Source organism: Nothobranchius furzeri, chromosome 18 (genome assembly GCF_043380555.1).
Source record: "Nothobranchius furzeri strain GRZ-AD chromosome 18, NfurGRZ-RIMD1, whole genome shotgun sequence".
Classification (NCBI taxonomy): Eukaryota; Metazoa; Chordata; class Actinopteri; order Cyprinodontiformes; family Nothobranchiidae; genus Nothobranchius; species Nothobranchius furzeri.
This window is the reverse complement of record NC_091758.1, coordinates 8630893-8653104: the sequence shown is the minus strand read 5'-3', so window position 1 is coordinate 8653104 and position 22212 is coordinate 8630893. Positions and strand designations below refer to the sequence as shown.

The window sequence follows — 22212 nt, the reverse complement described above, 5'->3', positions numbered from 1 at the left end:
TTGCAGATCGGTAAATACATTTTGGTCAGATTTATACAATTGGCTTTTATTCAAAAAGAGTTACAATATCCCCTTATTCACATATAATACTATTCAATTTGGGTGTATAGAAAAAAATAATCAGATTCAATTCGTTGTTAACAATTTGATAATTTTTGGGAAATTTTTTATTCACAAATGTCGTTTTATGAAAGTGAAGCCAAACTTTCCTTTTTTCCAAAACGATTTTATGCTATTTTGCAAATCTCTTAAAAAAGTAAAGTCTGTACAGGCTGCTACACTTGTCAGATTTAGTGAAGATCCTGTGAACTAAGGTCCTCTGTCTTTAAATATGTATTTTTATTATTGTGTTATTATTAGTAGTATTAATATTAATATTGTATTTATTTTATTTTTATTTCTTTATCGTGTCTTGTTAATCTTATAACTCCGGTTGTTTCTGCTGATTAGAATATTTCTAATGGTCTAGTTATAAGGTTTTGGGTTATCTACTGAATTGTTCTTTTTGTTTTTGTTGAGTTTTTGGTTGTTGTTACAATGTAATGTGATTGATGTTCAAAAAAAAAACCTTTGTTGTGCCTTTATTACAGAAATATTATTATTATCATCACTATTATTATTAAGAACATGCGATTTCTGTGTTTTGTTTATGTATTGGTTGATGCTAAAAAAATTTTTTTTAGAAAAAAAAAAAGAAGAAAAAAGGAAATTAAATGCCGCCCTGTTCGGCCGCACATGTTGCACATATCAAGCTCTGCCACTGCCGGCATCCTCCCCTACCATTCAAGCCAGCTCACCTCAAGGTTGTGGTGTGTTGGCAGCTCTGCCCTTCTCTTCATCCGAGTGTCCAAGACATGCAGCCACCAATCAGATGAACCAACAACAAAGTCAATCATCGAGCTGCGGCCTAATCAATCAATCAATCAATATATCAATCAATCAATCAATCAATCAAAGCTTTATTTATAAAGCCCCTTGGGCGACCCTGTCGGGAAGCCCAAGGCGCTGAACATGGTACATGCGAAAAGTTAAATATGATGAATAAATCGAAATTAAAAGCAATTAAATTTTTTTTTAAAATAAACTAAACTAAAAAAAATCTTACAAAAAAAGGTAAAACATTCTAGTAAAGGACAAATGGGTAAAACAAGGGATAGAGAGACCAATGAAAACAGGGAAATAAAACATGAAAGAGGGCCAAACTCAAACATGTTCAGGGAACGCCAAGCGGAGGAGGCAGGTTTTTAGGCGACTCTTAAAGACTGGCAGAGATGGGGACAGCCTAACTGAGGGTGGCAACTGGTTCCAGAGTGACGGTGCTAGGACTGAGAAAGCCCGGTCCCCGTGAGTACGACACCTAGAACGAGGGACAGCGACACCTTGGTCAGAGGAGCGCAGAGCGCATGATGGGGAATGTCTGTTCAGGAGTGTGGCCAGATAAGGGGGACCACCACCCTGGAAGAAATTGTAAACAAAGACGAGGAGTTTAAAGTGTGAACGATAACAAACTGGAAGCCAGTTCAGGGAGGCCAGAACCGGACTGATGTGGTCCCGTTTCCTGGTCCCAGTCAGGAACCTGGCTGTGCTGTTCTGCACAACCTGTAGGCGACGCAGTGATGACTGACACAACCCTGCATATAGAGAGCTGCAGTAATCAAGCCTAGAAATTACAAAAGCACCTGCTCTAGGTGGGCTCTTGACAGCATAGGCTTGATTTTTGCAAGGCATTTCAGGTGAAAGAAACTGGACTGGATCACAGAGTTGATGTGAGCATCAAATTTAAGTTCAGCGTCAATTTTCACCCCCAGACTGGTGACAACTGGTTTTAAGTATGGAGAAAGAGGGCCAAGATCATCATAACGATCCACAGCCCTGCTGTTGGGGTGAAAAACAATGAGCTCTGTCTTATCTAAGGTATCCTGGTGCCAAGAGCACATATGCCTGAACATGATGTCTGTCATTACTCACATGAGCATTGAAGTCCACCAGGAGAACAACGGGGTCACCAGAAAAGCACTCTTCAGCACCCACCACCCCCCCGCCTCCAGGGGCTCCATAAAAGATGGGTAATCTGACCTGTAGCACAAACCACAGTCAGGACCCATCCCCCATACGAAGGCGGCGGGAGGCTACTCTCTCATTACCTGGGGTAAACCCCAATGCACTGGCACCAAGATGGGGGGCAAGAAATTTGCCCACCCCTGCTTGGCATGTCTCAGTGGGAGCAACTCCAGAGTGGTAGAAAGTCCAACCCTTCTCAAGGAAACTGGTTCTGGAGTCAGAGCCATGCGTCAAGGTGAGTCCAACTATATCTAGCCGGAACTTCTCAACCTCACACACTAACTTCACCACCTTCCTCACCAGAGAGATAACATTCCATGTACCAAGAGCTAGTATAGCCGAGGATCAGACTGTCAAGGTCCCCGCGTTCGGCTACCATCCATATTTTTTAATATTACTCTCTGAAATGTTACTGTTTATTGTCTCCCCCAACAATGAAATGGGATTTCCACCCCTGACTTCAGCTTGCTGTGAGGATTTGATTCAGCAACAGGTTCTCTTCAGTTTTGTTCCAGAGTTCAAACTCTTGCTCAAAGTGAGTAATGCGTATTTCTGACCGTTATGTATTCTCAGATATTAAGCAGGTTTCTTAGGGCTCTCTGCATCAGCAGTACAAAACATATTCACAGTCAGAACCGGGTAGTCAGGGTGGGAACACCTAATTAACACTGTTATTTCTGCAGTCTAATCAGGATCCTAGCAGAAAATCATTTGGGTGAGTCAGTAAACGCAGTGTGACAAAATAAATATAAATAAATTTAGACTGTTACATTCATAAAGTCCACGAAAAGCAGGAACACATTATGAGGAATGACTTTGAACATCTGCAAGGTCAGGAAATTTACCATTGTTATTTACGTACTCTTCCCTTTAAAACGTGTGACGTCATGACGCATACCTGCGGGTTGACGAGTGGGTGCTCGTCACGGTAGTACTAGCTTAAAGGGCTGAACAGTTGGTTAACTCGGTGCGTTTAGACGTTTACTGATTTGGGTAAAGTTAGTGAGCACTTAGCTGGTTGTTAGACGTCAGCGGGGCTTTAGGACACACCAGGACTGCGGAGCTTAGCCGCACTTTGGTTCGTGTTCTTCATTTCAGAGGCTGGCAGGCGACAGATTCCTCCTTCAGGTTAGTTTGACCCTCGGCCCCTCTTCCGCCTCATTTCCGTATTTATGTCAAGTACACGCTGTTTATTAGGTGGTTTGTTTCTTTAAAAAGCTGTCTATTGTCTGTTGTTGTTGTTAGCTATGTTTGCTACGTTTTTAATAGCTTCGAACAGCTGCAGCCAAATGCGACCAGCGAAGTTCTGACTTGTTTACCAACTTCGTCTGATACTTGTTCAGTGATGGCCCTAGCTGTGTGTGAGAGACTCGGAGCGAGAGAGAGACGGTGGTGCAGAGGCCCCTCGCGGGCGCGGTTGTGTCTGTCTGTGCCGGTCCAGTCTTCATAGCTGTTCGATGCGGGTTCATCCGACGTGCGAGCCTGTTCTTCTGTCAGACCCAAACCCACACGGGCCCTGGTGCTAACGCTGTCGGGTGTTTTTAGCGGGCTGCAGCTAAGTTTGACCAGTCAGGAAGCTCGCCTACCAATATCACATCAACATGCTTTTTACATGATTTAGCTGCCAGCGCGTTACAGCATTTGTTGGCAGAAAAAATGTTTCCTGTATAAGGAACCCAGTAGGTTGCATCAATTTACAGCAATCCTCTAAGCAAGCATGCAATGACAGTGGAGAGGAAAACTCCCTTTTAACAGGAAGAAACCTCCAGAGGATCCTGGCTAGGTATAAGCAGCCATCATCCATGACTCACTGGGGATGGAGAAGACAGAGCAGACACACACACACACACACACACACACACACACACACACACACACACACACACACACACACACACACACACACACACACACACACACACACACACACACACACACACACACACACACACACACGCGCGCACACGCCATCAATACCAAGTAGCGTTTCTTTATGATTTCTTAGTAAATATTTTATTTAAGAGATAAACTTTATTGTCTCCATCTGAGTGAATCTATAATTAATGCAATAGGTAAACTAGTAGTAGCACATTTCCTGTATAGAAAGTAAAATGTTATTATCAGTAGAGGGAGAATGTTAAGTTGTTGGCAGCAGTGTGCCGGCAGATGGAGTCTGGCTATTGAAGTAAGGAGGTAATAGAAAAATAGACTAGTCTGTTAGCTGAAACAATAATCAGAGGGGTTCTGTGATAATGTTATGATCAGGTCATTAGATAGCTGTTTGATTGACCTCATGTTGGAGAAGCAGATAAGTTTTGTTGGAAAAGATGAGCTAACATCCTGGTTATACAGGATTTATACTGAAACTAGGGCTGCAGCTATCGAATATTTTTGTTATCGAGTACTCCAATAAACGACCCTTTTTTGTTTGTAAACCATTATATCAAGTATCATGTTATAAAATATGAAAGACCTCTTAAAATGAGCAAGCAATTGCCAGTTATTCAAGTTTTATTCAAAATTATTTTTCAGAACTTCAGCACTTCAACTTTACTTCACAGTAAACACATGCATGTGCAAAAAAATAAGTATACAACCTGAGCCGATTTCCCCTCGTGCGAGAATCTAAAAACTAGGAGGATAACTGTTGAAGTGGTGCTGTGAGCAGCTGCGGCCCAAACAGAACCAGAACCGCTCACGGCGCATGCGCAAACATGGCTCGCCATGGCCTATTAACACACGTTCGTTTTAATTTCAGCACTTTTTTTTCTCTCACACTAACAAGGATTGTCGAGAAGGCATGTTTGCGGTGGTGATGTCACATTATACTGATCACAAAACATTTATTTACTTTCTTTCATTTTCCTCTCATAAATACCTGTCCTCCTGCAGCGATCCCGAGGGACAACAAACATCAATAACAACACAGTAAAGTCTGACGTGTTGTGTAAAAACTGTTACTTTTAGCACATTTTTAGGTCCCACGTGTTGCTACCAGATGCACAGTGTGAGCTGAAACTGAGTGCTACAAATGAAAAACACACTGGACTACGTTTTCTGCCTTACGACGTGAGAAATGGTCCCACACCTTTGACATTTTCTGGCTCTTTCGCACTCCACCGGGGTCCATGTTGTGCGCCATGGCTTAAGAGAAAGTTACATTTACTACTCGCGTGTGCATTCAGTGCAGTGTGTACGTGCGTCACTTATTTCGGTCCGGGTGAAACATGACTCTGGGCAATTGCAAAGCCATGAATTAACTAAACATGAATTAAACGAAGCCTCGAGGCAGAGAATTTGACTCGAGGATTTTTTTGTACTCAAATTATTTGAGGGACTCGAGGAATTGTTTCAGCCCTGAACATTTCCATTCATTTTACTTTAGTCATTTTGTGAGAATCCATACGAAAATCCTCGAAAGAGATTTGATGGAGTTTTCCCAACCCTAACCCAGGTGTCTGTTACCTGTGGCCCTCTGAAAGGACTTTAACTTTCACCATGGAGGACTTGAATCTGTAGAGTGTTTATAGTCGCACGGGCATTAGAAATCTATTTCAAATAGCTGTTCATCCAATCACATGGCAGCTAATGCTATGAGCAGGAGACAGGGGCTACATTTTACACAGGCTCGCTCCTCCATGATGGAAAATGTTTCCTGTTCTCCATCTGTTTCTGTTGCAACATTCTGATGGTTGGCTCAAATTTTATTGTAAGGCATGGATCCATCCTACCTTGTCTCAGTGCTTCACGTTGCTGCTGGTGTTGTGGGACAACGTTTTAGAGGACATATTCTGATTTGGATAATATAAGAAATGCAAAGATCTTTGACATTCATGTGTTGATTATTCCTCAGGCAGTAACACTAGGGCCCTATAAAATCATTCTGATGTTTTCCCCAGATTCAACGTTTTTTATTTACAGTAACCATATTTATTAAACTAAAGTGTAATTATAAAGAGAGTGTTAATTAAAAATCTTTTGCCACATAATTCAAAATCAAGCTAACTTTCACAAGTATCATAAAGAGCTGCTGCAGCGCTGCAGAGCAGTGGCTGCTTTTGCAAGATCTTTAAACGACTTTCTCATCTTATTAAAAAACAAAAGCAAGGCTGTTTGTGAAAATCAAGTGTTACTGTGTTGTGAAAATTATTTTCAAATAAAATTTATTTTTGTTGCATGAAGTCATTCGCCCACGCTCACTTCTGTCTGCAGGTAACAAAGATGGCACCTCCTCATTGTGTTTACATCTCAGTTGTGAATAAATTGTGCTACAAAGTGGCAAAATGGAAACTATCAGCATGGCTAACACATGCAGTGCTTTGACAGTGACATCGAATTTCATTGGTTCCCAGCTGATGAAATATGTTGAAGGTCGTGGTTAACAGCCAACCGAGGGAGGAGAGTGCTGGTGGATGATCCGTCTTGGCCTGGCAGTGGACCAAGCATGGCCCGCCAGTAGGGCTGCAACAAACGATTATTTGGATAATCGATTAATCGGATGGGGTCTCGACACAATTAATTGATTAATCGGATTACATAGGGACATTTTTAAAAACTGCTAAGGAAACGTTATTTTTCTCCTTCCTTCACTTTATTTAACACAACATTATTAGAAAACAGTTCAATAGCAGAAAAACAACATGCCATCACCTAAATTGTCTTATAAGGTATATAGACAGAGACCCTAAGCTACACCTATCTGTGACCTAAAATGCTTGGTCCAAGTTAAACAGAGCAAGTCAACCCCTACCAGAGTCTAACTCCACTCCCGCTTCATGTTTGAAAAATGCAACACATGCTGTTGCCTGGCAGACCGAGAGGGCGGAGCCGCTAACAAATACACACACACTCAGGCTCATGACAGCATTGTGACATCATAATGTACCAGTTTACATCATAGCATACTTCTTAGCCAATAGCGGTGGCAGATTTAAATTAAAATACAGTGCAGAGTTTTTACCTGACAACGGCACAACACTGCCAGTTTTAGGCAGAATATTTAAATTTTAACTAAGATGCACTGAAGTGCCAAATTATTGACGACACGTGTCTGCAGCACGATTAGACACTCGTTTATTTAGTCTATCAGCAAAAAAAAGTTTATTTGGGGGTGACTTGCTCTTTAAGGGCAATTCTCATCTGTTTTGTTTGATCTCATCTGTAGACATTTATTATAATTGGGGATGTCAAACAACTAAGTTTTAAATGTAATTAAACATAGGCTGTGAATTAATCAAAATTAATCACTATTTCCAAAAATGACTGAAAAAATACCAAATAAAACAAAAGTAAATGAATGCCATCCTGCTTGTGATGATGCCCTGGGCAACTGCCATAAAGTCACATCAAGAAATGCTGCTCATCATTCCAATGATCCCAAATAGGCTCACATTAGGCCACATGAAAGCAACTGAACCCAAAAATATATTAACCAGTATATAACTACACTCTCACACAACACGTCTGCAGCAACAGTTAGGACTCCTCCCTCCCTTTTAAAAGCGTTTTCGCTTCTGAGGACATTGTGGTTGTAAAGCCACATGTTAGTAGTCTGGCCCCGGTGTGATCAACCAGTTTCTGCGGGAATGTGACGGCGGAACCGGTTCGCAGCAGCGCGAGTCCCCCCCACCCCCCCATCTAATAGCGTCGCACTTACAATTTTATAGACTTTTTTTTTACGAGCTTAGGGCATGTCTAGCCTGTGTAATAATCCGGGGCTTGGGTGAATCGCTTTTGAAAAGTTTTTAACTTACCCGGACACCGAGCTCTCTCCTTCCTCACTGATGATTCTGACATGCTTGCGTTTAAGACGCTGCATCATCACCGTAGCAGGGACGAAATTTTGATTTCAGAAGTAGGGGGGACACAGAAGGCTTGTGCGGATTTGGGGTGGGGGTTGTTATGTAAAGATCCCTTGACACGTCACGTGCCCATCTCAATAATTTTTCCATCCTCAATATATATATATATATATCAAAGTTAAAAAATGTACAACTCTATTATTATTTTTATTTATTATCATAATTGAAGTGCAGTTTTGGCTGTTGACAATGGATAGGCCATTGTATTTATTGTTTTGGTCTTTTTTTATTGTTTTTGGTGCAACATTTTCTAACAGGGAGTGAGATTCCTTTTTTATTTAATTTTTGTTTGTTATTTTTATTCATTTAGAAGTTCTGGACATTTCAATGTTAAATGAAGGTTTCTTTGTTGCATTTTAAAGGGTGTACTTGCATTATTATGATATATTAACATTATATTAGTGGTTATTTTGGTCTAGATAATGTTGACAATGATATTGTTTATCATCAACAATTTGTTGGACAAAATATCGTCCAGCAAAATACTTTCCCAGGCCTAGTCAAAAGTATAAATATTATTTATACATAAACGGTCCTCCTGAGATCTGGCCGTTTGTTCATTTGCTGTGTTAGAGGACATGCTGAACTAATGTTTTACACATGATCATCACCCCAACATTTGAGTGTATAAAAACATATTAAATATGTTTTTCCCTTAAAATTGTTTAAACAGTTGTTGCATTTCAACACACAAAAAATAAATGGAAAAAATAAGATAAATCTAATGAAAAGTGTACATCTTTGACATTAAGCTTAAAAAAATCTGTTGACGATGATGATACTGTTCATTTTTCAGAGCTTTTTAATGTGAACATATACATTGCAATAGATAAGTTTACAATAAAGTTAAATGATAAAAGTTTTGAAGTTACACTTCTACTACTACTAGTAATAATAATTAGGATGATAATAGTAATAATAAAAACATAATAATTATAATAATACGAATAAATTGTGTCTGAGGAGTCAGTTATGTGGAGGAGATGAGTTTGTAAAAGTTAGTTTTGAGTATGTTTGTGAAGGAGGAGGTGAGTCTGAGCTTAATGCAGGGGTGTCACATGTTCCAACTTACGTTTTGACTTTGAAAGAAGTCTCTTATATCCACTTTTCGTTTTCTTGACATGCTGCCTCCTGGCTGTGCCTAACTACCAAAGACTCACAAATGAACACTTATTCAAATGTTATGTAATGGAAGCTGAGCTGAGCTCTGATATTACACAGCGTCTAGTTGACGATGTGACTCAGTATCGGTGTTCCCTAGCGGCTCCAAACTAGCAAAACAACGTGAGCACGTTCTGACTGTTTACAACTTGAGTGACAGCAGCAACAGCCAATAATACGTTAGCAAGTATCAGCAGAGCCAATAGATTAGCTTTTGGGCGGGTCTAATAGTAAAGCGGTTTCCGTTTCGGTCCTAGTGCTCAACCATTTAATGGAGCGTAATATTGTTTTTGGACGGAAAAAAGTACAGGGGACCAAAACTGCCTTTTGAAAAAGTGGGGGGGATATGTCCCACCCGTCCCCCCCCAAATCCCCGTGCCATGCTAAGTCTGACCTACAAACGTTGCATGTCTTCGCCTGATTTAACTGAAAATGCTCCCAAACTTTAGAAGTTTTTACTTTTTGGGGGTCTCGCTGCTTCTGCCATGTTCCTCTTACAAACACCTGCCGGCTCTCCACCGGTCTGCGCGCAACGGCGGGCGGGAGGGGAGGGGGCTTTTGGAAGAGTTGCACAACACAACGAATCGATGACGCAATTCGTTGCCAACGCTTTTAGTAATCGATTTTCATCGAATTTATTGATTCGTTGTTGCAGCCCTACCCGCCAGGCTTGTACAGCGCTGGGGGAACCCCTGCCTTTGTGACCGGTTTAGTTTCTTTTGATGTAATTACTCAAAATCTGTTCTGTAATTGCAGCGGGGAGCCTTTAAAGATGTGGTTCACTCATTTAATCAATGCATTTTTCTCTAGTAGGAATGAATACCTTGTAAGTAGTGCTGCAACGATTCGTCACGACGTCGAAAAACAGAATAGTAAACCATAAATTTAATAGTCAACGTTTATTCTGTGAGCTTTTTTAAAATCTTCCTGTTGAGGCACCTTTGGCGGTTGCTTTCTCACTTCTTGCTCAAGGCACAAGCACAGAAGTGGCCATCCAGCTCAGCTTTCAAGTCAGAATCACCAGAGATGGAAGACATCATGGCCAGTCAGCTCAAAGTGTGCGAGCATTTTACAAAGACAGAAGAGAAGCACGTAGAGCGCAATATCTGCAGAGTGGAGCTCTTCTTTCACGGAAGCACATCGGCGCATCACAAGCACCGTAAAAGGTCACGGTGAAGAACGAAGCCAGCTACCTCTTGTAAACTGCTAAAATCCACAGAGAGTTATTTGTATTCATAGCTGTAGCAACTGCAGTAGTGATGGTGCTTTTATTACCTTTAGAAACGCGTTCATGTCACGTATTTGCTCTAATGTTACAAACGCTAATGACGTATTTTCATCCCGCTACGTAACAATTTAAAAACTTTCTCCTCCTCTTCAACAGTTTGTTACAAAGCCAAAATATTAGCTGGATAAATCTGTGAGCACGTCCTTTTTGTGTACAATTTACTTTAGGTTTTAGGTGTCTACATCCATTTGGCTGTAGCATTCATATTAACAGGCTACAAAGTTAATTAACAGTTGTTTGATAAGCTATCATCTTGTCTTAGATGGCACATAACTGATCACACTTCAAACTAGAAGCTAACGATGGGTAGATCAGAGCATCCTTGTGCAATAAACTATACTTTTGTGCAGGACACTTTTAGTCGACTAATCAACAAAACTGTTGAATGGTCGACTGTTAAAGCAGTCGTTTGTGGCAGCCCTAGTAAGTCGTTCTTTGGAGAAACAAAGCTCTGGTGCACCATTTTCAGAAACTAGAAGTGCGCCAAATCAGAGCTGAGCTTCAGACGACAGGGTATGGAATAGTATTTCCTGAAATTTAGAGATCTCGCCTCTGATTGGCTAACAGCAACACAACGTTACCACTGACTCCATTTGCTCTGCAACGTTGATGTGTTATCTACACAAATAACACAAGCCTGGAGGAGTTCTGCTGTGTGGTGGAGTTACTAATGCTAATGGTTAGCTTCTACTGGCAGAGATGTCCTGTTTACTGGACGCTAAGCCAACTACAGCCTTCCCTTTTGCAAGTCAAGAGGGGTGAGCCCATGGTTTTTCAGTGAAGCACGGCTTTAATGTTTTTGTTTTGTGTTTGCTGAGCTCGTTTGGTACGCCGAATGTATATAAGTTGTTTATAAATGGTCCCTCCTAAGATCTGCCCAGCCTCTTCCAATCTTGTTTGTTTACGGTGCTCGTCAGAATTAACCAGTAGTTAATTTAGTAGTGTTGCACCACGTTTCTCTTGTTTTGTCTAACAAACCTAATATGGCAAGCCATTTAACATGTAATCAACATTACCTCTTTGCCATTCCTGTTTTACATAATAATTTATTCTTGTCCAGATAGTATACTCACTAGTAGGGCTGAACAATTAATTGCATACCGTAAATCCTCTAATACAGGCCTGTATTCAGTTAACGGCCGGGTCTCAAATTTTGGCCGGTGTTGGAGTCGGCGGAGGTGAATAATGGCCGGTCTCTTATTGTGGCCGGGTGGAATGTGATAAGCAAGTACGGGGGGCGGTTGTGTCATCGTCTCACTTTTGATTTGCCAGTGATGGACCGCGAGGGTAACTTTAACCGTGCGGAGATGAAGAGGAGGCGAAAATTTGATATCAAGTTCTAAGAGAACGTTCTGATTATGCTGCAGAACACTGGGGAGCAATAGGGGTTGTATGAACTAGTCGACTTCACTATAGTGACTTTTTATGCCTGTCATCGACTAGTCGCTGTCACGTGATAATGCAGAAGCAGAAACTACCGTTGTTAAAAGAAATGTGTTTAACTTTGAAAATGTGGGCGCAATTTTAATTGTCAAAAACTCCAGCGAACCATTAGTTCATTTTGCTCTAATAGAAATTGAGGCCTGCCTCTAATTCTGGTCCTCCTTCCAATAAAGGCCTGGAGCTTGATGAGCTTGAGTCAAATACAGGCCTGGGCCTGTATTAGAGGATTTACGGTATGCAATTAAATTGCGATGTGAAGAAAGATTTTCTAATCGCAAAGGCTGCAATTGACTAGCAGCGAGTGGTTAGCACAATGCTAATATACATAGTAAACCAAAGGGATGCTAATGCCAGTATCACCGATTACATTCTTACATATCATGAATTAGGAACGTGCCAAATGATTAGAGTTGGAGTCTAAAAACAGTAAAAACTGCCATCAATCTAGTAAGTACAGATATTTTACTAAAGCTAGAAAACTAAGAGACTTTAACTCCACTGAGTTTTGGCTAGCAGCTATGAACGTAACTGAACTACGGAAGCTCTGCATGGACAAGATGTCAAAAACTCTTAACACAAAAGACTAAGATTAACGGCACACACTTCTTTCCTGCAAATAAATTTTCACAGGTGTTGCTACTACCTGTGCTCCTTCAAGGGATGTGCTCCTGGCTGCAAAGCATCGCACCTTCAAATACAAAGTTTTGTCTTTACTTGTGTTTACAGTGTTTCCCTTACATAGGCGTAGCCGTGGCGGCGCGCCACGGCTGAAATTCCATCGCCACACCTACAAGATCCCAAGATTTATCAAGTGGTGCTCGCTGCAGAACCACAAAGGCGGAGCTGCACCAGAGTCAGCCCCGCCCATTCCATCAGAGTCAGTCCAATTCCTTCCAGTTGTCAGACTTGATAACATCCTGGAACCAAAGAGGGTGTTATAGCTAAAAAATGCAAGATTGAGGATGGAGTTGAGAAGTGAATTGAACAGTTTTTGTAAAGGTTCCATATAATTAAAAATCTAACTTTTGGAACTTTTAATCATGTTATATTGTCATTTCCTCATAAGAAACACGCCAAAGCCATTTTTGGCCTCATTCATGCATTTTCTTCCCATCTCAGCTTCAATTTGGTCTCCTCCCCCGAAGCGGGTCTGGTCTTGGTTCTCAAATCTGGATATTCTGTGAATTTTCTGACAATATTTCTGAAATGACTTCTACTGAGACACCGCCAGAAAAATCGTACATCCCATCTACAAAGACACACCGAATAGCATAATCAAATGTAACGCCACCTAATTTTTTATCAAATGTGTTGGTGTAGTGATGATGGTGTCAGGTTGACATGCAGTTTTGCGCAGGTTTGCATCCCAGCAGTGGAAATATTCTATAATCTCTTTTCCTCATTTCTAGCTACACTTGCCAGTACTATGTTTACAACAATTTATTGGTATGCCATTTAACATATAATGACTAATGTGTTTTTTTATTTATTCATTCGTTTATTTAGCCAGTGTGAGTCCATTTGTGAGCAGAGTTTCAACTAAAATGCTGTTTAGGAACGACCAAATTCAAAGAACTTTTACAGACATAAATATTTTTCTGAAAATGATTACAACTAAAATATGAACAAATTAAATGTTTCAGCTGGCTAAATAGATTGTTGCCGACCCCACCGAGAGTCAAACCAGCATCAGCTGAGGGGAAAGCAAAACTTAGGTTAGACAATCTTGCCACTGGACTACCAGAAACCACATGGTGATGGTACATGCTGTTGTACAGAAGTTTTGTTAGAGCGGCTGTGGGCAGATATTCGCTAAAAGAAACCTTTTCATTTCGAGATATATTCAGTCTTTGTCATGTAGCAAGTTATATTTATCTTGTTTAATTGGAGCATAGAACATAGCATTAACGACTGTAAACTAGTAACAGCCGTAATTCATGTGGGTCAGGTCAGTTTGCGATAAAGTTGAAAACAAAAACGGAAGTCAGTGGGCTAGGCTGAGTTTGCGTGAATGGGCGGGGCTGACTCTGGTGCAGCTCCACCTTATGGTGCAGCTCCGCCTTTGTAGTTCTGCAGCGAGCACCCTCTCAGATTTATTGATTTTTTTTTTAATTTATTTCATTTATTTTTTGCGTCGTTTCCCAAAGAAGCAGCGGGAACTACTATGTTGCTTGTGATCACAGCCGGCAGGCAGCAAGGAGGAGGAGGCAGGGCAGGGTGGTTACAGCTATGAGCGTACGGATAAAGCATTTTTGACGAATACGATCATGAAACGAGTAAAACTCGTAAATATCTGTAATCGTGCTGAAGGAAAATCCTCATTGGGTAATTGACTGTCTCTCTGTGATTGGCCAGTCACATAGAGCGCCCGCCCCTCCCTACACACAAAACTCTGTTGCCGGGAGCTCAGTCAGCTCGGCCCAGGCATCCACGCGCACACAGTAACGGATCTCTCTGTACTTGCTTCACTGTCTCTCACATTTCTTCAGGACTCCATAGGTTTTCTTCAGCTCGCCTCTTTTTCAGTTTAATATTTAAAGTTACTTTTTTCGTAAGGTACGTGGTGCATTTGACAAAACAGAGCTGAAAACGGCTCGTGCTGAGTCGGTCACTGCCCCCGCTCCAGTCGGGTTTTTAAAAATTAGTTTAACTCTCTCCCTCTCTCTCTCTCTCTCTCACACACACCTTAATCAACATTGTTTTGTTTAACTGTGTGTGGGGAAAATGCCAACAACCTTAGGTAAAAATCAGTTTAATCAAATTAAAATAAATTAAAAAGTTGTGACTGGTTCTAATATTTCATATTTCCTAGTTCTTACTGCATGAGTTCAGATGCATAATTCATGCACTCAAATATTAATGTTCTGGTTTTATTGAAAAACTTGTTCTGTAATAGTTCCTTTACTATTGTGATCAAAAATATTTAATCTCAATTCTGAGGCTGCTCTGTAAATAGTTTTCAAATAAACAATAGTTTATAAATAAACAACTTCTGATCAATCCATATCAATTTCAGATTTAAAATAATGTATTGATGTAAACCACACCCACTAATTTCCTAATAATAAGAGGTGCATTCATCTGTGTATCTCCTTTGATCTGCATTAGTGATATTTTCAGCACCAGAACAATGAAGCAAAGAAACAGATTCCTGAGTTTGTTAGTAATTTTATTTATTAGCTGTATCTGACCCGTTCTATTTTTCTCTGAAATGAGATCAAATCAGTGCTTCTATGGGTCGTCTCCTCTCTGCACTAGAAACATGTACTTTATTATAATGTTCACTGTAATGCATCTTGATGTTCTTAACAAATAAATTAAATCAAAGATATTGGTCAATAATGCCAAATATGTAAATTTGTGTTTCAGTCATTTTTATACTGACTTAAAAATACTTCATTAAGTCTACTAAGCAGGGGTGTAGAACGTGTTTAATAGGGCCAGCCCGGGTCAAAATAAAGGGGGCAGAAAGTCAAATAAAGGGGGGCAGAAGGAGATATTTTTCCAGACACCAAGAAAAATTAACCCCCCCGCAAAGTGTGTCACTGAGAGTTTAAAACAAAAATTATTCTTGTGCAAATATTGGTGTATTCACCTTTAATACTAGTCATTAAAATGCAGCAGTTGCTGGATTGGTGCAGTTCAAAGTGGAGTGCATCAAATAAAACGACATCAACATAAAGGTGAGACGTGTCATAATTTCAACCCCCCCCCCCAGCTGGAAAGATTCCTAGGGGAAACACTGGTTTATGTAGACAATTAAACTTGATATATGTAGATACTTACACTTGTTTATATTCAGTTCAAGTTACATAGATTTATTTTTTGCTTCTGTTAGTTTAAAAATGAGAAAAGCCCCTTGAGAAAATAATCGCAAATTGCATGGCAATTGCCAGGGTTTTTCCTGCGTTCAAATTAGCGTGGCGGCCGCCTCCAGCTAATTTTGTGCCGCCCCAGCCTGATTTCACTCTGCCCCCAGCTATATGTTGTTATTTTAACTGCAGTTGCAGCGTTGTGCCACTACAGGGGCGCTGTATCAGTAGCGGTGCACTGAAAAGCACTAAAACCGCTGCAGAAAAAGATCAAAACCGGCTTTTCTCGCTAGTTGTTACATACCTGTGGTTGGTGCTACTGACGTCCTGATTTCCCCCAGGCCCTTCCATATCAGAGCAGGGCTGTACAGTGGTGTGTGTGCGTGTCTGTCTATTTTTAAACTTCTCACTGGTGCAACATCTTTGAATTACTATTTTCCCCAGAACTTTATTGAACGAAAGTAAGTTACGTGTAAGAAAAATGCTTTTTACTGGCGCACAGTGTGGCCGCCTGGATGCAGTGGAGGAAAATAAAGCAACCAGCAAAGGCACAAAGGCAGAACCGGTCCAAAGTTTGGGATCAAAAGTGCAGCTACATGCAGATTGGCTAATGCTAAAGCTAACAGGTAGCAGTCTCACCATCAAGTGGCGCACAGAAAAACATATGATGATGATGTAAAACTGAGAGAGTCTAAACTGTACAATGGGATGAAAAATCCCCACCATCCTGTTTATCCTGCAGCGCTACGGATCAGAACCGCTGCAGATACGAGTCACATTACTGCTCCAAGTCTGCTCCACACACACAGGAGCAGGATGTATGGCAAGCTGTTGTAGTATATAATTCACAAACGCTTCTATCTTTGAACATCATTGAATCTGAATTAGATTTTAGACCGCACCAGCTTGTCTTAAATGACAGAACCTTGAAAGGACTCATTCATTTCCCCCTATTCTGTTAGTGTTTGGGTAATTTTTTAAAAGTAACTAGCATTCAGATGCAATATTTCGTGGTTTTTGATGAGTATGGGTTTTAGAATAAACACCTGTGATTAGCTCTCACCACTACCTCCCAGGTTAAACAGTGTCTAAACCAATCTGACTAATTACTGATACCCATCCAGCTAGCGTCAGAGAGTCATGTGGTCTGCATTGTTATGCAGCACCTTTGATTGTTGTTGGCTGGTCACCTTTGTGGTTCCTGTTCAAAGTGCGACATTTCCCACAAAAATCAGCTAATTGTTTATCTTGCTGTCAGCACCAGGCTGCAGGAACAGAGCGGGGCTAAAGAGAAACCCGTTTCATGCCTTTGGCCAGAAACCTTCACACGGAGCAGTGGGCGAATGTTTACGCTCTTCTCTTAAAGACCATTTCAAACTGGAATATTTCTTTTCTCATCACATGCAGAAACATCCTTTTCTTTTTTGGACAAAAATCCCAATCTACTCTGAAAAATAGAAACGTGACACAAATAAGCTGGCTGTGTTATCAGCCTCAGGCGTCATCAGCTACACGACAAACCAGCGTCGTGTCAAAGGTGCAGAGAAGCAGTTTAAACGTGTGTGTGTGTGTGTGTGTGTGTGTGTGTGTGTGTGTGTGTGTGTGTGTGTGTGTGTGTGTGTGTGTGTGTGTGTGTGTGTGTGTGTGTGTAATGGTAAAAAACAAAAATGTCTTTATCAAATGGTCATTAAACGCATCACACATCAGCTCTCTTGGCCTCCTGAATGGATTAAATGATGGCACACACTTTGACTGAGTAAAACTTGTAACTGTGTCCTGGTTGGCTCTTATCAGTGACATCACTCACTGCCAAAGTAGTTGCGACATGCTGACGTCTTTGCAAAGTCCTGAAAGGGCTGAGTAAGTGTGGAGAAACTGCAGCTGAGGACTAAGCCGTCATAACCTCCTGGTCGATTATTTTTTCCCCTTCCAGAAATTTTCCAGAACTCCTGAAACTCTGCTAATGTAGCCACAGCTGCCCTGAGGCGTACTGCTGGAGGCGAGGCTGTCGTACACACACCGCCGGTCACTCCGACCACCACCAGCAGCAGGCTAGGCGGGTGGTGTTTAGCCCCAGGACTCAACCACTTCCACCGGCTCAACTCCTCTACCCCAATAATATAAATATTAGGATTATTATTTTAGTCCAGTAGCAGTTGTTATTAAAATCAAGAGTAAACACCCACCTCTTCAGACGAGCTTTTACATACTGTTATTGTAAAATGCTCTCTTAGTGTTTTAGAAGTGTTTGTGATGTTGATCTTGTTTGATTTTGTCCACATTGCTGTAAAGTATCCTTGGGTGCCATGAGAGGCGCTTTTAAACCAAAAGTATTCATATTGTTATCATTCCTGCAAAGCTGGCCCACTAGCATGATCGTAGACCCAGCAGAACCTCGGTGGCTCTGCTGGGTCTTAGAGCAGAACCTCAGTCTCTCTGGTCCTTCGGCTGGTTTTCCAACATTGTTTTTAGTGTCGTCACACTTCTGCACAGTGCAGCATTTCCAAACTAAAGTCTATCTAAATATTTATAAAAATATGCAACAAAAACAAACCTTGTTGTTATGGTTACAAACTGCTTTTACCCTGTTTGCAGAGTACCGATAAGCTGTTCTCTTTGTAATCTAATAAAATCAATGCAGGAGCACTTCTCTAATCTCTAAAGACACAGATCCAGCTGAACCAGTTGCTGGAAAGTTTTCTTCTTTAATCGTTTCAGAATAATGAATTAAACTGAAGCTGTTAGCAATTACACCAGGGTGCTCCCCTAACCTTCACATCTCTGAGGAAACACAAACAAAACTGTCCTTTTGACACGTTTCTGACACAACAACACGCGCGATGTGCTAAACTATATCCACAGCAGTTGCATGAGCTGTTGCTTTTGTGGAATTGAAGCTGACTGAAACAACAGTGAGGTGTGTTTCGGTGTTCTCTTGCAGGATTTGTGCACACGTCTGATGTCCTGAGCGTGGAGTCTGCGGAGGAGCGGTATGCTAGACATGTGAAGCTGTCATTCCAGCTGGGATCAGGCCCTCAACAAGATACACCAGTCCACATCTGGAGGTAAATCTGACCAGCTCCTGTACAACAGCACATTAGTGTTTAAAGGTGCAGCGTGTGAGAACATAGAGAGAAGTTTACAGAGAAAATCTCAAGAGTCTGTTTCAGTCGGTGACTGATACACATGGGAGCCTTGCTTTGAATACACAAGTCCATCAGGAAGTGGGCAGAAGAGCCACCTGGGTGTTTAATGACCTTCTCCCGTTTCCTTTCAGGTCCATCATGCACCTGAAGTCCCATCCAAAGCTCATGCGGTCAGAGCTGCGTTTGGATGCTACCAGCGTCCAGAGGTCGTCCCAGCGGAGCAGTCGGCTCGTGAGGCAGCAGGGGGAGCTGCTGAGGGCAGTGAGTAGTAGCCACGGTATCGGCGGCACCTCCCGGCTTCCACTCTGCATCATTTCAACCAACTTTCTCCGCTGCAACAACAAGAACAACATAACTTCACTCGGTGTGAAGGTGCAGCGTCAGCCTGTCCTGCAGCGCCCCGCCTCACCCCTCGGCTGTGAGAACAACACTTCTGGGTCGTGTCAGACCACAACAGATGATGCTGATGCTCCACTGAACATGTCGACCGTTATTAAACCGGGACATGTCCGTGAGAAGATGGCTATCTTTGCCTCTGAAGGGAGGCGAGCAGAGAGGTCCAAGAGCAGCAAACACACACCACCGAGCAGCTTCAGCAGCTGTGACAAAGCTGCCGTGGCGTGCACGAACAGCGCACCCTCAACGGGACTGTCGCGTGCTGGGAAAGCAAAAGGAAGCTGGGAGGAAAACGGCTCTGCCAAACGCCGACGCAGGTCTGGAAACGGTCAGAACTTCCCACAGCAGCAGAAAAGCCGCCTCATAGAGGAGCAACAGCCTGCTCTGAAACCAGACTCTGACCAGCAGGTGGCTGAAGATCGATGTGCAGTCATGGATGTGACGGCGGAGGAAGAAAGGAAAGTTTCAGTTGCAGAAATGGTGGCCATCGTGGAGCAGCGAACAAGCCAGCAGCGAGCCTTAAAACCTCTCCTCACCCTCCAGAGGAGCTCCACCACCATCACCTTGTCCAAAACGACACGGCCAGAGGTCGTGGACGAGGTGTTTGAAGCAGTCAGGGTGTCAGAGATGGTGGCCAAGCTGGAGTCGGAGTGTCTGAGGAGGATGGACGGAGGTCTGTCGAGGAACAACAGCCTGAGGAGGACAGTGGGACGAGTCCTCCTGGCTGCTGGAGAGCAGAACTTCAGCCCCTGCAGGCCTTCATCCCCATCAGTAACATCCTCAAGGGTGTCGTTATCCTCATCAACATCTGAAGATCTGAGTCAGAGACAGGAACCAGTCAGCTCTCCTCAGTCTGACAGGGTGGAGCCCCCCTCCTCAGCTCCCCCTACAGGTGAGCTGGTGGTGGATCACCAGGAGGTTGTGGAGACGCCTGCGGCCGTGGAGGAGCAGGAGCAGGAGCCGCTTCCCGGCCTCCTGTTTTTGTCTGTGCCTTCTGATAGGCTGGGCTCGGAGCTCAGAACCCCCCACTACAGAAGCAGCTTTTACCTGGAGCTGCTCCCTTCGCCGGCTGCTCACTGTGACTCTGTCAGCCGCTCACTGAAGAGAAAGAGCAAAGAGCTAGTGAGTGAGACTTCCTGCTCTGCCTCAGTGCCTCTTGGCAGAAGCGCTTCTGCGTCCTGGGACTTCCTGAAGCTCCGTCGGCAGGTGCAGCAGCTGCTGGCGCCGCAGCCTTACCTGGCTGAGCTGCCTCACCTGGCTGAGCTGCCTCATCACCTTCTGGTGAAGATCTTCCTGCTGCTGCCCACTCAGAGCCTCGCTGCACTCAAGTGCACCTGCAGCTCTTTTAAGTTCATCATCGAGACCTACAGCGTGCGACCTGCAGACTCGCTCTGGGTGTCAGACCCTCGTTACCGTGACGACCCCTGCAAACGGTGCAAAAAGCGGTACCGCCCCGGAGATGTGTCGTTGTGCCGCTGGCACCACAAGCCTTACTCCCAGGCCCTGCCGTACGGTCCCGGTAACTGGATGTGTTGCCGGGGTTCCCAGAGGGAAGCTCTAGGCTGCAATGTGGGTCTCCATGACAACCGCTGGTTGCCAACATTACACAGCATCAACATGCCGATCTACAAAAGAAACTCGAGCCACGATGACAGAGTGTGAGTGTGCGAGTGTGTGTGTGTGAGAGAGAGAGAGAGTGTGTGTGTGTGTGTGCGCGCGTGAGTGTGTGTGCACGCGCGTGAGTGTGTGACATCGGGGCAGAGCTGCAGCTCGAGGTTCTGACATTGTTAATGGTGGCAGCTGCAGCCCAGCGGTGAACATCCGTCGCTCCCATGATGCATCAGCAGCTCAGTCTTTCCTAAAACATCTCAAGCTGTGATTTGGAGAACCAAAGTTTATGTAATCGGGCAACAAAGGATAAGCTGCTGAATCAAATCAGACTTTTAAGAACGTAACATGAAAACTTAATAATGAGAGAAAATAAACTCGAGTATTGAAAAGTTATTCCCTCACGAGGAAACTGAATGGAAAGCTGGAGTTGTTTGATGCTCAGTGGCGCACCCTGCTGGTGAGTCCATCACTTCACAGCCTCCGAGGTTTAGGTAGACAACAGACTGAGCAGCAGTTGTCTTAGAGAGGAGGATTCCCAGCCAGGACTCTTCTCTGTGTTTCAATCAGAACATGACTGAAATGATCTCTGATCAGCTCATCAGTGACCGTTGTCTAACACAGAAAAGCACTGGGGTTAAGTTTTCTAAGGCCTCTAGTGTTGTAGTTTGAAGCTTGGAACGTGTCCATCCAGAAGAGCAGATTTCTGTCCGGTTACCTGAGCTCTCAGATGAAACTGCACTGATGCACGCCTGGCTGCAGCTCCTGCTGCTTTTGCACATCCACCGCTCCGTTAGTCACGGTGAAACTGGACTTTCAGACGAAAACAGGCCAGGTTTCCAGTCTGACTGAAGCTGAGACACCCGCCCCAGAGCTCTAACCTAACACCAGCTCTGAGCACGCTTCTGGGTGGTCCGCTGACTTGATTCGACTGAGGCGGATCGAAGCTCTTTAATGTGTGAACATTTGTTACAACACTACTTATATGATCGCCCCAGATCCCACCGCCTCCTTGGTAAACCGAAGAGGCTGTTGGGTGATGGAGCATCAGGGTGTGGGTTTGGACGCGGCTCCGTTAGCTAGCTGCTAATCGTTTCCTTCATGTGGGACAGAGAAAAGCGGCTTGGTGTCTTTGAGACGATGCAATACGAGAAAGTGGACTAAAGTTTTAATAGTTTTAATAAAGAGTATCAGGTCTGAAGAGATGGTTGTGTTTCTGGAGCTTTTCGGTTCGTGTCTGCTGACTCTCTGGAGTTCCTGTTAAGATGTTTGCTTTAATAAAGTACTTTTCTCATCTGCTTCCTGTTTGGGCTGGAATTAAATCACTTCCACACTTGTCTTTTTGCAGGATTTGGCCCTTAACCATCATGTTAACCCCCGGTTTCTTCACTGAGCTGAAGTTGGTTTCAGTTTCTGGTTTAGGAAAGGGCAATTCC

At 43.0% G+C, this 22212-nt stretch overlaps 1 protein-coding gene across 1 annotated transcript; it reads left to right on the top strand.

Annotated features, from left to right (window-relative positions):
* The first annotated feature begins 3050 nt into the window (after positions 1-3050).
* On the top strand, positions 3051-21047 carry fbxo34 (F-box protein 34). Its single transcript, XM_015969062.3, has 3 exons — positions 3051-3189; positions 18568-18691; positions 18904-21047. Exon 3 carries the CDS (start codon positions 18911-18913, stop codon positions 20828-20830), a length of 1920 nt encoding a protein of 639 aa, XP_015824548.3. The 5' UTR covers positions 3051-3189; positions 18568-18691; positions 18904-18910; the 3' UTR covers positions 20831-21047.
* Positions 21048-22212: the final 1165 nt, after the last annotated feature.

Coding starts and splice junctions, on each gene's coding strand:
- fbxo34 (XM_015969062.3), top strand. CDS start 18,911: ATGCACCTGAAGTCCCATCCAAAGCTCATGCGGTCAGAGCTGCGTTTG.